This window comes from Vidua macroura, chromosome 16 (genome assembly GCF_024509145.1).
Source record: "Vidua macroura isolate BioBank_ID:100142 chromosome 16, ASM2450914v1, whole genome shotgun sequence".
NCBI classification, from domain to species: Eukaryota; Metazoa; Chordata; class Aves; order Passeriformes; family Viduidae; genus Vidua; species Vidua macroura.
Window position 1 is genome coordinate 8,943,475 of NC_071586.1, and position 13,623 is coordinate 8,957,097.

Sequence of the window (13,623 nt, forward strand, 5' to 3'; positions counted from 1 at the left end):
GCTATCTGTTATTGTAAGGAAGATGTTGGATTTTTAACAATTACTTTCTGAGTTAAAAGTCTGCCCTCATCAAATTTGAGGGCACACCACCAGTGTGTCTTCAAAGTAAAGCACCATCATTTTATACCACTGAGTGTAAAAAATGTGAAGATTTAACAGAACAATAAAATCTTTTTGAATCACTTATGATATAGATAAAAGTAAGTTTATTAAATCAGCATTTAAAAAAATAACTGAATTTCAACTAATTGCAGGCATGGCACACATCTTCAGTCTTTGAAGGAGGCTGTCTCTTGCCTTGCAGAACATGATAAAGGTTTGAAAAACTTACTGTTTGGATGAAGTGAGGACCCAGCTCCGCTGGTATATGCAGTTGAAAACTTGTACTTCAAGTACTTTGTAAACAAAATTTCTTCAGCAGTTTGTTATTTTATTTCAAGTAAACAGATGTAGAAGGCAAAAAAAATTTCACTCTCTTTATTACGTCTGAGTTTTAATCTTCAAATTTTATAGATCTAGATGAGTACTTGTCTATGTATACTTTTTTGTTTGCATTAGGCTGAAATCCAAGACCAATTCTTCTGTGTTGCTTCAAGTCCATTGCTTTATCAAACTCCATCTTCAGAGCCTGCTGTAACTTCTCCTCCCCTTCCTGGTTCAGAGCCATGTTTGGTTTGTTTGTAGTTGCTGAGGGACTTTGGATAGGCACAGAACCTTTTTTAAAGCCACCCATCAGTCTAAAAAACTTCCTTTGTTCCTCAGAACTTTTAAAAGTAGCTGTACTCCACTGTCCAAGCTTCGTATCCTGTGAGGCAAAACAAAGTTAACACTAAAATTTAAAAATACCAAGACCAAGGAAGACAATTTCTGGCTGTGCAGCATAAGAACAGAACACAAAAGCCTGATGGGGGACAGAGCTGGGAAGCTGTTATTCCATGGGCAGTACCTCTCCAGGGGTGTGGTAAAAGACTGACCTAACTCTGCCTGAGTGCACCTTCATCAGCATTTCAGCCATTTCACCTGGAGCCAGCTGAATGAGCTTTGAGAATCTCCTTCCCCTCTGTCCTTAGCAGTCTTGGCTTTCTGCTCCCTCTCTCCTCCAAGAGCCAGAGAGCATCTCTTATTCTAAGAAAACTGTCACACTTAATCCTCTTTCTCTGTCACTTTGCAGGGTTATTTTTTCATTCTCCCTCTGCCTAGTTAGGGAGCTGCTGTTTTCAACAGTGTTTTGTTAGTTGTGGACACTGTTCAATCTGGCTTATAAGCTTTAAGTAATTTTCATCCCACTTTTAAATTTAAGCATTCTCATCCTACTAATTACAACTAATATTGCAAGGGTGCAAACCCAGAGGGCCTCCCCTATCCAACAGGACTAATTCTAGTTCTCTTAAAGCCTCCCCTCCCTTGCAGTTTGCTGTGTTCTTTGTATTTACTGTACTTGCATTTAACTGTACTCTCTGAACTACTTCACCCCTTCAGGATTTTTCTTTTGTCTGCAGATTTTGGCCCCTTTCTGAGGAGGCAATATCCAGCTAAAATGAGATTTCAGCTGTTTGTGGAAAACCCCAGATACACCGTAGGATTTACAGAATTCATGAACTTTTGGTTTACCTAAGAACAGGCTTCATTATTCAAGGGTGTATTTGACTCCTGAGCTATAGCTTTGCAGTCACTTATAAATGTTTTTGGCAGATTTACTCAGAATTTTTTTTCTCAGGATTTTTTACTCAGGATTTACTCAGAATTTTTTCTTCAAAATTGGGCATGATACTAAATGGCAGATTATTAATTAAACAGACTAAGCTGGCTACATCAAAGGAAAAAAAAAGTGAATTCAGTGGTATGTTTATGTCAGCCTGAAATCCTTCCAACAGAACAGTTGCAGCTTGCATGAAACAGTCATTCTCCAGTAGACAGCACACAGCATGCTACACAACAGCAGGCAAGCTACAGCAGGGGTTCTTAAGGTAAAAAAATGCAAGGCTGGAGTATCATTCACTATCATAGGCCAGAATGCCTGGTATTGAAAGAAAGCTACCCATAATACTTCAGCCTTTTGCCTTGCAAGTTGCTGCACAAGCCCAGTCTGTGACACAGATACATGCACACATCCAGATACACACAAGACACAGATGAATAAATATAACTCCTCCCTTTGCAATGGGAGACAAATGCACAGATACAAATATAATTATGCCTTGTCAAAACTCTGTTTTTAAGTGAGCTGCTGGCAGGCAGTACACCCAGCTTTTGCTGAAGCATTTCCAGCTCACTTTGTGGAGCTGATGAATTAGTTTTCACAGCTTCTATTCTTCTGCATAGTACTAAACAGAGACAGATCAGTGCCAAAGAACTGAGATCTCCTGCCAAGGATGTCATTTTTCTCAATGGCTTCAGACACTATTAGACAGTTGTAGTTCCAGAGCTATGCAGACTCCCTCCCACTATGTTAGATCTACAGAAGTTGTTTTTGGCATTTGTTTGAGGCATATTCCAGCTTTCTAGGCATTCTGGCAGTCCTGCAAAACAACAGAGGCCTGAATTACTAGCAAAGCTTTCTCTCCACCTCAATCTTCTTACCCCTGGCTAAACACTGCAGGAAGTTTCCACTACCTTACTGTGAATCTGTCAGGAGCCAGGCTGAGTAGGATGCAAAAGCAAAGAATCAGGAATCATCTTCCAAAGAGGTGGAGGGAAGATGCAGAAGCCATGAGAGGACTGGCTCTAAATATCACACATGTGTGTCAACAGTTGCCACCCCCTTTACCTTTCCAGGTGTGTCCCTGTTGCTGAATGTGTGCAAATTCTTGCAGGTAAGAAATCAGATACACTTCAGTGACTGCTGCATCCATAGCCCAAAAATTACTTGCATTTCACAGTAAGCAGAAAATGCTTCTGTAGCAATTTTTGATGGCTCATTCTCCAGAGGAACCAGAGAAAATGTTGCTTTTGAGGACTGATGATGGGAATTAGAGCACTGTGCAATGGCAAGGAGTTCACTGCTCAGCTCTCAGTCTCTTGGCATTGGAACAACTTGTTCTATAGCATGACCTGAAATCTGCAGTCAGAAGGAACACTGTTGTACATGAGCCACGTACAAAAAAGAGCACAGTGTTTTTTACAGGAACTTGCCCTGGGAGACAGTATTTCCATCAGGTTGAGGTCCAAACTCATACATTACCTGTCCCACTTTGGAACTGAGAGCCTTGGTTTTGCCAGATTCTCTGTCAATTTCTTCTTGCAGGGCCTGCCGCCTCACCTAGTGTGCAGAAAAATTCCACATGCAGCATAAGAGTCTGTGTCCCATGTGTTAAATGGCAATTAATTCACAATGAAATAGTAAGAGGAAAACAAAAGAATTAGTTATCTTCAGAATTTCACAAGGATAATTAAAAGTTGCACGGGATCCTTTCACAAACTCAACATGAGAACTGTAATTTTTTAGTGTATGTTAAAAGTGGTTTCTGTATCAGGTAAGTCTAATTTTCTAACTGCCAGCATTGAGAGAGGCACAAAGAAATGAGTCTTTAACTTAGTAAGTTAGTTAGTTCTGACATTGACTGTACATTCTGGACCTAACCCACGCATAAAGCACATTTTAAGCAGAGCTTTAATTAGGGAAATCTAGGCATAGGTAAGCAACAAAGCAGTTTTTAGTATCAATTCCTATGCATATGTTAAATGCTGACTTGCTTTAGATCTTACCCAGTTAGGACAAAGCATACCTTGTCTATGTTAATTTCATCACAGTTTCCTTTCTTTTCCTGCACAACAATTACACCATCATCTAGATGTTCCTGTAAAACAGGAAAAAAGCTTGTATGATTATTTTTATCCATTCTGGTTAATTAGAATTTACACAGCTCTTACCACAAAAGTAGTTACAGTAAGCAATCAGTAGTACGATTCAGGGGCAAGAAGAAATAGTCAGCTCTAAGATGAAAATGCCAATTAAATCTGTGTATTCCTATGGAAAAACCTCACAGAGATTTTCTTCTTTTAATCAAGATAAATGATTTTTAGATTTACACATTAATAGGGACCTGCCAACAACACTGGCACACACAGTAATGTTTGCAGGCAGAGTAATTTCAAATTAAACCATTTTATAAAAGCTTAAATTTATACTTGAAGAAAGGCACAGAGACAGTGAAAGTTAAAAAAAAATAGAAGTTGGGGGTAAAATAAATAAAGCTCTCTGAAACAAAGAAACAAAAGCCAATCAAGAGGCAGCTGCACTGTGCTCCCGTGTGGATGATGGTCCCCAGGGAGCTCCCAGAGTGGAAGGAGCACAGGGAGAGGCAGGACTCGTACATGAACTGTCCCCTACAGTGGCAGCCAACAGCACATTATTCCACCTTTGAGAGCAAGGAACAGGCAGCTGATGGAAGAGCCAGAGCAGCTCCTGTAGGAATGGATGGGCTGGATGGCAGGAGGTAAATCTGAGAGTCCACACACAACCAGACCCTGATCACACCTCCACAAAGTGCAGCTCTTCTGCAGCTTTAGCTCCCAGTAACTGCCATGCCTAAACCACTGTCCCCAGCCCTTCTCTTCCAAATTTGTAATTAGGAGAAGCTTTTTGGGCATCCAGCACAATAGGGTAAGTGGTAAGTCCAGGACAGTGGTAAATGAGAGCCATAAGCTTTAGACCAGCCTAGAAAAAGTGGCCAAAGGGAAGATCTATTGATACAGCTAACATCATAAACCAAGCATGGAACAGCCAGGGAAACGACAAGGAAAAGATTTGTAACATACTTCTGTCAGCAGAACCTGCTGTTACTTTTTTGAGGCTTTGGTTATATTAAAAGCTATCAGTGATTTACCTCATTTTCCAAAGCTACCTTTTATACACTGCTTTAACACACACACACAAGTACATGCACTATTAAAAATGAGAGAACACTGTCTGCAGGAAGGACAGCTCATGCTCTTGGAAGAAAGAAGAAACCAAAAACAGCCCCCAATTTACTTCTAGATGGCCTGGTACTGTCTTTTCAGATCTATTAAAACAAGCAGGTAAACTGTCCTGACAGGACTCTGCAAACAACTGCAGCATATTTTTTCTTTTTTAGCTGGAAGGAGGGAGCACCCCCATCCCTGCTCATTCCCAGCACAGTGCTGACATGCTGAAGGCTACTGAGTGAAAAAACTACCCCATGGAGGTGTGCCAAGCTTCCTCCAACTTCAGTTTGGAAAAGGAGCACATTCACATGTGGTAGGGTTATGCTGTGTGCTGGCAAACAGCATCAAAGCAGAAACTGAGTCCTCACTCCTCCTCACTGCCCGAGCTGACTGCAGTGGCATCCAAGGAGAAAAACACCAATCACTGACATTAAGTGGGTATCACTCCACATCTTTAAACTCTGCTCTATTACTTGCAGGGCAAGCCCAACAGAGGGGTTTTCAAGGCATGCAGAGCGTGTGACATGCTGTAGATGAAAACATTTCAAGACTGTGGCACAGTCAAATGCAAGAGCACCTTATCAGCTTTTGTGTTGTGTCTTTTGGCCTGGCAGGAACTAGAACTCACTGGAACTGATTAACTCAGACCTCTCAATCTTCAGATTTTCTTTTGAGTAGTTTTTTATTATTAAAGGAGCTGCCTATGGGAAAGAGGAACAAAACATGCATCACCCTACTCCCTTCTTCTCAACAGTTTGCAAGGTATTTGCTGTGGTTTCCATATTAACTGGTCATGAAAGTTTACATGTCATTGTAGGGCTTATCTTGCCTTTACACAATGTAAGCAGCTGCAAAATCCATATAATGTCCAACAATCTCAAAAAGGCAATGCCAATTTAATTAGAAAATATATCCAGCAATAAAACCACCTTGTCCTTTTGAAAGGTCAAAAGGAGAAATCCAACTCAAAAGCCCCAAACATCTGCTCACCTCATGACTGATAAGCATACACACTCCCCTCACAAACCCCTGTGAAAAAAAGCCTGTATCTGGGTCTCCACATGAATCTATATTTAATTATTAGCACTAGACATCAGGCAGCTGCCAGGTTTCAATAGAATTTGAGGAAACTGCATCTGAGTGCATGACAAAGCAAAGCACACCATGAAGTGAGCTTGAAAAGCAGCTCACATTATGGTCTGCTCTGCCCTTAACTTGCAAAAATCTTCAGTGATACCTCCTTAACTAGTGCTTGACATTTAAATAAGCCAAGCATTCAAAATTCTTGATGGAAAGCAACTGGAGTGCAGCTTCCTATTACCTACAGGAATAAAAACAACCTCCTAGTAACTTGCAATGTGCCGTTTTCAAAATTAAGTTTAAGCAGCTAAAAATGCAATAGATACCTACTGATTTTCTGAGCATCTCACAGCTTAATTTCCAATGATAACAGAAGCTGGGCATGTAAGTACTAACTTTTGGCACCCTTAGCTTTAAAATACATTAATCAGATAAAGAAAAAACGTCTGTATTTCAAATATTTCATCAGTTCATCCCCACGATAATTTTACCTCAGAAATGGCACATACTGCAAGACTCTGGGATGGGATTTCCTTTACCAGTCACTCAGGATACAATCCCAGTTACCCTCAGTTACAATTCTCGCAGTTCTTACATCTATTAATTTTCTTGCATAGATTTACTGTTTTAATTAAAACTGTGTTTTTAGGTCTGTAGTATTTTTCTATCAGAATTGGTATTTCAATGCTCTTGGCCCAGTCTACACTTAGGATGCTGCCAGGGTTACCACCTGCTCAGGGTTAAATGACATGGAATTCAACTCCTGTTGTATGAAGACCGTTGCCACTTTGCTTAGAGCAACTGAACATTTATGACTGTACAAACCCACTTTATTTTGGGGCCAATACTTACTGCTATTGGTAATATTTACATTTTCACAACTGAAACACTGCATGATGACAGCAGCAGGCATCAGTGCTTCCCCACAGGATCAGCCCAGCTGGGGTTTGATCCCTGCATGGCCCCCCATTTAAGAGCTGGATGTGATGATCCCTGTGGGTCCCTTCCAGCCCAGAATGTCCTGTGGACTACAACATGCTGAGACAGATCAGCTGATCCTGCTTCCCCACACCCAGTGGGGACCCTCAGTGGCCTCAATGTTACCAACACTGAGCAGCCTGCAAAGCAGAAACTGCCCCAAAGGCTTTCAATTCCTCAGCACGAGAGAGCAAAGCTGCCCTCCTCTCTACAACTTACCACTGACCCATTCCATGGTGATTCTGTCTTGATCTTTTTTCCATCTGCTTTTGAACCTGGTTCTCCAGCTAAGTCCTGTGGTGGTACTTTTTTACTCTTTTTGTCACACAGTACAGGATTACTATTGCGTAATTCCCCATCCACAGTGTCCCCTGTAACACACTGAGCTTGCTCCATTTCACTCTCTTTGTTCTTCTTATTGCTTTCTAGTACTATTTTTTGGCTTTTAGAAGCACTGTCATTATTTAAAGAAACTTCTGAGTATGTTGTTTCCCTCTCCTTTTTCTTAATCTTCTTCTTTTTCTTCTTACTGACTTCATTATTATCCTTGAAATTCTTCCTGTGTTTCTTTCCAAACAGCTCTTCCTCAAGCTCAACTTCTTGCTGTGCTGGGAGATGCTTATCAGGAATGCTGTGACTGCAGTCTTGCTTATCTTCATAGGTTGGGGAAGAAACAGCTTTTTTTTTCTTCTTCTTCTTCTTCTTCTTCCTCTCTTTGATACACCCAAAGTTCTTAATTTTGTCCTCTTCCTCTCCGCTTCTCAATGTAAATTCCCAGGAATTATGTTTCTTCCTTTTTCTGAAGTCACTTGCAGTGGGGTGACCAGGAACGTGATGCATGTCCTCCTCATTATCTGCCAGTGGTAAAAAGCAGTCAGATTTATCTTTCTTTTTCTTCCTTCTTCTCACACAACTCTCCCCACCATTCTGGGCATTACCTGTGTCATAGTCTTCACCTGTAGAAACTGCTTCTTTTGAAGTGCATTTGTGGGTGTTTTTACAGCCTTTTGCGGATTGCCTTTGTTCACTGTCCTGGATGGCCTCTAACAAAAAACTGCATTTCTTCTTTTTTTTCTTTGTTACTTCACCATCCAATTCCAAATCCAAAGCAGTATTCTTTCTCTTCTTTTTAAAAGAGAATTCATTTTTTTTAATACCATCTGTGCAATGATTTGAAAGCTCCACATCACTACTCTCATTATTCTCCAAGGAGAAATGACACGGGACTTTATTTTTCTTCTTTTTGATTATTTTAATTTGTTCCTCTGATTCTTCTTGAAGTTGTAAATCCAAATGACCTTTTATATTCACAAAGCTTTTTAAATTATCTTCTCTGAGTAATTCAGAGCCGATTTTCTTCTTCTTTTTCTTATTATTCTTTGGTTGCAATTTGTGTAAGCATTCATCTTTTAAATTTTCCTTTTTCCTTGTCTTCGTTTTTTTCTTGAGATGGCCATTGTCCTCAGTTTTAATGACAGTTTGATCATCTTCCTCAATTTCAATGATAGTCTTCACCTTTTTCTTTTTCTGTACAGGCTCCTCATGAATTTCTTTTCTCTTTTTCTTTATTATCATTCTGAAAAAGGAAGTTAGGATGTTAGCAAACTGCTTCAAAGAGATGATGCAAGTCCTAATCTACTTGGTCTTCCTTTATTCTGAACCCATTCCTGATCTCCCATTGTCCCTGACACTCTTTCTAATTTCAGTCTGCTTTCCATGATAGGGAACCAGAACATACTGACAGACAGACACACGCAGAAAATAGTGTTTACTGGGGTGATTATTTTTATCATGTTGTTTAGTGTACCTTGTCTCAGTTTGCAAGGTTCTATTTGTCTGTTTCACGGCAGCAGAGCATAACGTTTTCACAGAAATACCTACCCTCTAAATACCTCAAAACATATCCGTGTGTATACAGAAATACAATTAGAGTAGTTTTCCAGATACCTGTGACTTTTCACTTAACTTCACACCGCTTTACTGCTCACTCAGCATTACAAGACCCTTCCAAGGCACCTGAATTATTACCTTAAATTTGCTTTTATCGCTGATTTCTTATCCTTGCTCTCCGTTTCTTTTCTCAGTACACTTACGCCAATGAATTGGTTACAACACCGAAGCCTTTAGCACCCGCTCACTGAGAAACTCAGCGATTCCCACCTGGCTTACAACAGCGTCATTGGGGCGCCCCGTCCAACCCCGGAAAGAGCCCCAAGCCGAGCACAGCGAGGCACCGCGGGCTCTCGCCGTCTGTGCGGGCCGCCCGCTCAGCCCGTGAGCCCCGTGAGCCCCGTGAGCCCCGGGCTCACCGCGCCCACCCACGGGCTGCACCCCGGGCGGGGGGTGCCAGCCCGAGCCCCGCCCCGGACCCCGGCCCGGCCCGGCACGGCACGGCCCGGCGGCACAGGGACCGGCACGGCCTGGCCCGCATGGGATGCGGTGGCGGAGGGGCCGAGCCGGTCCCTGTAGCGGCCGTGCCGTGCCGGGCCGTGCCTTGTGCCGGTCCCTGTGCCGGGCCGTGCAGTGCCCTGTGCCGGGCCGTGCCCTGTGCCGGGCAGTGCCGTGCCGGGCCGGTCCGTGCCCTGTGCCGGGCAGTGCAGTGCAGTGCCGGTCCGGTCCCTGTGCCGGTCCGTGCCCAGTGCCGGTCCGTGCCCCGTGCCGTGCGGCGCTCACCTCCCGCGGCCACGTGCAGCGCCGCCGCCGCCCCGGAAGCGATCGCGCCGTGCCCGCCCCGCCCCGCGCGGGCGCTGCCGGAGCCGTTGCCGCGGCAACGCGCGGGACGCGGCCATGGCGGCGGACGGGCACGGCGCAGGTGGGAGCCCCGGCCCCGGCTCCGCTCCGAGCCCCCCGGGCAGGGGTCCCGCGCTGCCCCCGCCGGCCCTCGGGGCCCTTCAGGCCGCCCCTCCCGGCCGCCCGGCCAGCCTCGGCCTGGGGCCGCCCGCTCCTCTCAGCGCCGCTGCGGGCCGGGCGCGGGGCTGTGCCCGCCCCACAGAGTGCCCGAAGCCGCCCTGATCCCCACCGGCACCGGGGCCACGAGCGGTTCTGCTCGTGGGCCTTACGTTGTTTTTATTGCCATAACTTCCCGACAGGCGCCCTTTGTGTGTGCTTCTGCTGCAGCCAGCCTGCTCGAGGGTGTCAGGGCCTCTGGTTTGCCCGGCTGTGACCTGCCCCTTGTGCTCTCTGGGTTACCCTGGAACGGAGATGGGTATTACCTCGGGAAAGCAGAGAGGCGGCTGTGTCATTGCTGGTACAAACGTTAAATGAATACAAAACATCTGTTCTCAGAGCACCATTCTGATAGCAAAGCCCGAGGTCTGAGAACGCTGAGATTGCAAAGCTGGGAGACCAGCACTGCACGTCCCCAGTTCTCCGAGGGGGTTATCTTCATTCAGTACTTGTTAACGCCCAGAGCAGGCGTTTTGCACTGAATGGCCATTTTCAGCGCTGGAGTGAGGTTGGTTGTTCCAAGCCAAGCCTGCAGCACCCGGGGATTTGGTGGTGCCTTCAGCCTCAGTGCAGAGGTGGAGCTGAGCCTGCTGGGTCGGGCTCTCGGGGTCTGCACTGGGGAAGCTGTACGTTTTCTCATATCAAGTTCTTTGCCTTGGTCCTTTATTCTTCTTAGCCTGAGTGTCTCAGTATCCTTGAGGGTCATGTACAGCTTTTAGTTCGTCGATTTTTTTATTTGTTTGTGTAGGTTTATTTGGGTTTTGTTTGTTTTGTTTGTTTTGTTTTGTTTTGTTTTCAAAGTGGAGACAGTAATACTTAGCAATGTCCGTGGGACTTAACTGCTTATAGAGGAATCCACTATGAAAAGTAGTCTTGTCTACTAGTAAAAACAGTGGGTAATTCAGTGCAAGCATGTACATTCTACCTATGTTGAAATACTTTGAATTGTTATTTTGATTAAAAACCTTTTTCCCAAAAAAAAGAGTTCTTTTGTCAGTGAGAACCTTGCACTTGACTTAAAGCTCAAGAGAAGACATGACAAGAGTCTCTTAAGTTCTTGCTTGTTTCAAAACGTTAGATTTCATGTTAAACAAATATTTATTGCATACTAACCTTTGTTCTTTCAAACCTAAATAAATACCTTTTAAAAATGTTGGTTTAGGAGGAGAATAAATATTTTTTTAGAGTCTCCTCGTAAATGTTGTACCTTTTTTTTTACGTTTAGAGCATGAAGCAGAACAGCCTCAAGTTTCAGATGTTCCTCAATCAAAACAAGATCCTGAATCAAAACAAGGATCAGTGAGTAAGAGTTCAAGTAAAAAAATCTGCATAGAGATGGATTTAAAATATTTTAAACAACTAAATGTGAAAATTAGGTACCCACAGGGTAGACTCATTCATAAAATGAAAACAAAATTATTATTTTTCAAACAACTTCTTTGAACCAACGAATGTAATATTCGAAATAATTGTTTGTATTTAAAACAACTTGGTTAATGCTGAAAAGAAAAGTTTATTTTCTTTAAAAGGTGAATGTCAGGACTTCTGAACAATGTGAAAGAGATATTTAAACTTCTGAGTGGAAAATACTTATTCAGAAAATGCTACCAGAATTAATTTCCAAATAATTACTATTTCAATTACTATTACTATTCAATGGATAAAATGTTTTAAAAATTCTGATATCTCACAATATTCTATTAAAAGGAGTCATATACCTTCTGTTAGCTTTGGATGATTTTACTGTGTTGGAAACCACAGAAGTTTTTAAAGTGTAATTATATATTTTCAAGGATTCAGAAAATACATAAAGAATGCAATATTTGAATTAGAAATTATAATTCCATAATTTTTAACTGACCTTATATTTTTTTTCTGTTTAATTGGTTTGTATGTTTTTGTCTAGTCTGTTGGGGTATTTAGCCAGGATACATTTATTTTGAGCAGGTGCCTTTGGAAGCAGCTATTCCTATGGAACAACTTTTTTCTGCCCCTGCAGCCCAATATCTGCCTCCCGTACTGGGGGAAGCTCCCCCTGGAGAACCCCCTGATCCAAAAAAATGTGAGTAGGAGTATATTATCTTGAACCCTGCTGTGATTATTTGTCTTGCATATGGCAAGGATTTGTAATTGATTTAATTTAGAGTGTTAACAGCAACAACAGCTTTGCTTGTGTGACATTTGCATGGTTAGGCCTCTGGTCTGAAAACAGGGAACCAGCTTGGCCACTTGGTCAATGGTAGAAATATCTAATTCTGCATAGCATTGACTAGCTAAGGTAGTTCTGTGCTTTTCTGAATAAGTGACTTTTTATTTAGGCACTCAAATCAGAAATGGCAGGCATTTCTTCCTCTGATTTAATAATGCAAAACTAAGATCAATAGACTAAGTAGACAATTGAATTTGAAAACTGCTGTCAAAATACTGTCTTTACCCATCTGATTACAGACGAGAATGGAAGCAGCTCTGAAGTTTTGTTCTTCCACTTTTATCAGTTCCTATACTTTATAATAAATTTACCAAGCAGCAGTGTGTTTTTATTTTGCATTTTAGCCGTTCATTTTGTCTTCTCTTCCATTCCATCTTTCTCATTAGGAATTCCTGGTGCAAGTCAGAAGCAGTGTTACCCTTGGCTTTTACATAAATAGTGTCCTCCCAATTATGAGCATTTTCTGGCAGTATATGAACCAATTAAAGGTATAAAGCTGAGAATAAATTCAGTGTTTCAGCTGTGTTGCCAGAAGAGAACAGTCCTATAACTTAATCTTTGCTGATCACACCAAAACCTGAATACTGCCTGAATGGGGAGAGGTGCCAACCCAGACAGCCCCCTGAGAGGGGAAAGGTTGGATACATGGAGTCATGTTAAAATCTCTGAAGGATCTGGCAAGTGTGAAGCAATTTATGACAAAGAAATCACAGCACTAAAATATAACCTTTGGTTTTTCCTCTGTCTAGAAATTCAGTTTTATTACTAACTCTGATAATGCAGATTGTAAAGGGCATGAGATACCAAAGTGGTCTAACTGCAGCTGCACTGAGTTCAGCACAGGCTAATTTCTTCCTGTCAGGGTAAATTAATTCACAGAGCTTTTCACTTCTATGACTAAACTGCTTCTGGTATCTGAGTTTATTCACTTAAAACTAAATCTGACATCTCTGAGGCACACTGAGTTTGCAGTATTGGCGCACATTTAGTTTGAAATTTACCCAAGTTTGTGTTGTGTTTGTTGAGAAGTGAAGACAGAGCCGTGGCTGTATGTGAAGGGAATGAATCTGCTTTGTCCAAGCCGTGATGGTATTGACAAAATGACTGGTACTGACTTTATGATATCTTATGGTGGTGTTTTTGTGAAATCCAAGTGCTTAGCTGTAAGTGAAGGCTGTCCTGTTTTGCTCAGGCTCTCCTCGAGAATATTTGGAGTTTTACATCTTCCCAGTGCTCTTACCAGGACTGGCTGCACTTCTGCATGAGGCAGAGAAGGAGAAGTGTTTTGAGGTTAGTTTGTAGTTTTCATTTCAAATCACTGGCAGGAAGTTACAGCCTTTTTGTTTCACAGGCAGTATTTTTAAAATTTGGTCTTTTGCAAGAAAACCATCCACAATAATATGATATAACATATCATGGGTTTTTTTGGGTCTGGCTTTAATTGTTATTTTCTCCAGTAATTCAGAACAGATTACATTCTACATGAACTTGATCATTATGACAAT

General features: G+C 42.3%; 2 protein-coding genes across 6 annotated transcripts in view; one reads left to right on the forward strand and one right to left on the reverse strand.

Moving 5' to 3' along the window:
• Positions 1-487: 487 nt before the first annotated feature.
• Positions 488-9,673, reverse strand: KNOP1 (lysine rich nucleolar protein 1). Of its 2 annotated transcripts, none has more exons than XM_053991627.1 (5): positions 9,637-9,673; positions 7,183-8,539; positions 3,726-3,797; positions 3,182-3,259; positions 488-805 (listed from the first exon to the last, which is right to left on the reverse strand). In XM_053991627.1, the coding sequence occupies exons 2-5, from the start codon at positions 8,536-8,538 to the stop codon at positions 494-496; spliced, it is 1,818 nt and encodes a 605-aa protein (XP_053847602.1). In that variant the 5' UTR covers position 8,539; positions 9,637-9,673; the 3' UTR covers positions 488-493. The 2 variants fall into 2 exon arrangements, with proteins under 2 accessions (XP_053847602.1, XP_053847601.1); XM_053991626.1 differs by lacking the exon at positions 9,637-9,673 and adding an exon at positions 8,992-9,184.
• Positions 9,674-9,719: 46 nt separating this feature from the next.
• IQCK (IQ motif containing K) overlaps positions 9,720-13,623 on the forward strand; it is a 38,662-nt gene continuing 34,758 nt past the window's right edge. Inside the window, exons 1-4 of one of the 4 annotated variants that reach the window (XM_053992355.1) lie at positions 9,720-9,775; positions 11,135-11,208; positions 11,857-11,971; positions 13,311-13,408. In XM_053992355.1, the coding sequence (XP_053848330.1) occupies positions 9,751-9,775; positions 11,135-11,208; positions 11,857-11,971; positions 13,311-13,408 (312 nt within the window). In that variant the 5' untranslated portion in view covers positions 9,720-9,750. Of the gene's footprint in view, positions 9,776-9,940; positions 10,211-10,284; positions 10,418-11,134; positions 11,213-11,856; positions 11,972-13,310; positions 13,409-13,623 lie in introns of those variants that run through there. The other 3 variants (XM_053992354.1, XM_053992359.1, XM_053992356.1) reach the window with 3 other exon arrangements.

What these genes read in the sequence shown, in the direction of transcription:
- KNOP1 (XM_053991627.1), bottom strand. Translation starts at nt 8,538, where the DNA reads ATGATAATAAAGAAAAAGAGAAAAGAAATTCATGAGGAGCCTGTACAG. An exon ending in CACCATGGAATGGGTCAGTG is followed by an intron (nt 3,798 to 7,182) that starts GTAAGTTGTAGA and finishes CCTGTTTTACAG; the next exon opens with GAACATCTAGATGATGGTGT. An exon ending in TCAGTTCCAAAGTGGGACAG is followed by an intron (nt 806 to 3,181) that starts GTAATGTATGAG and finishes TTTGCCTCACAG; the next exon opens with GATACGAAGCTTGGACAGTG.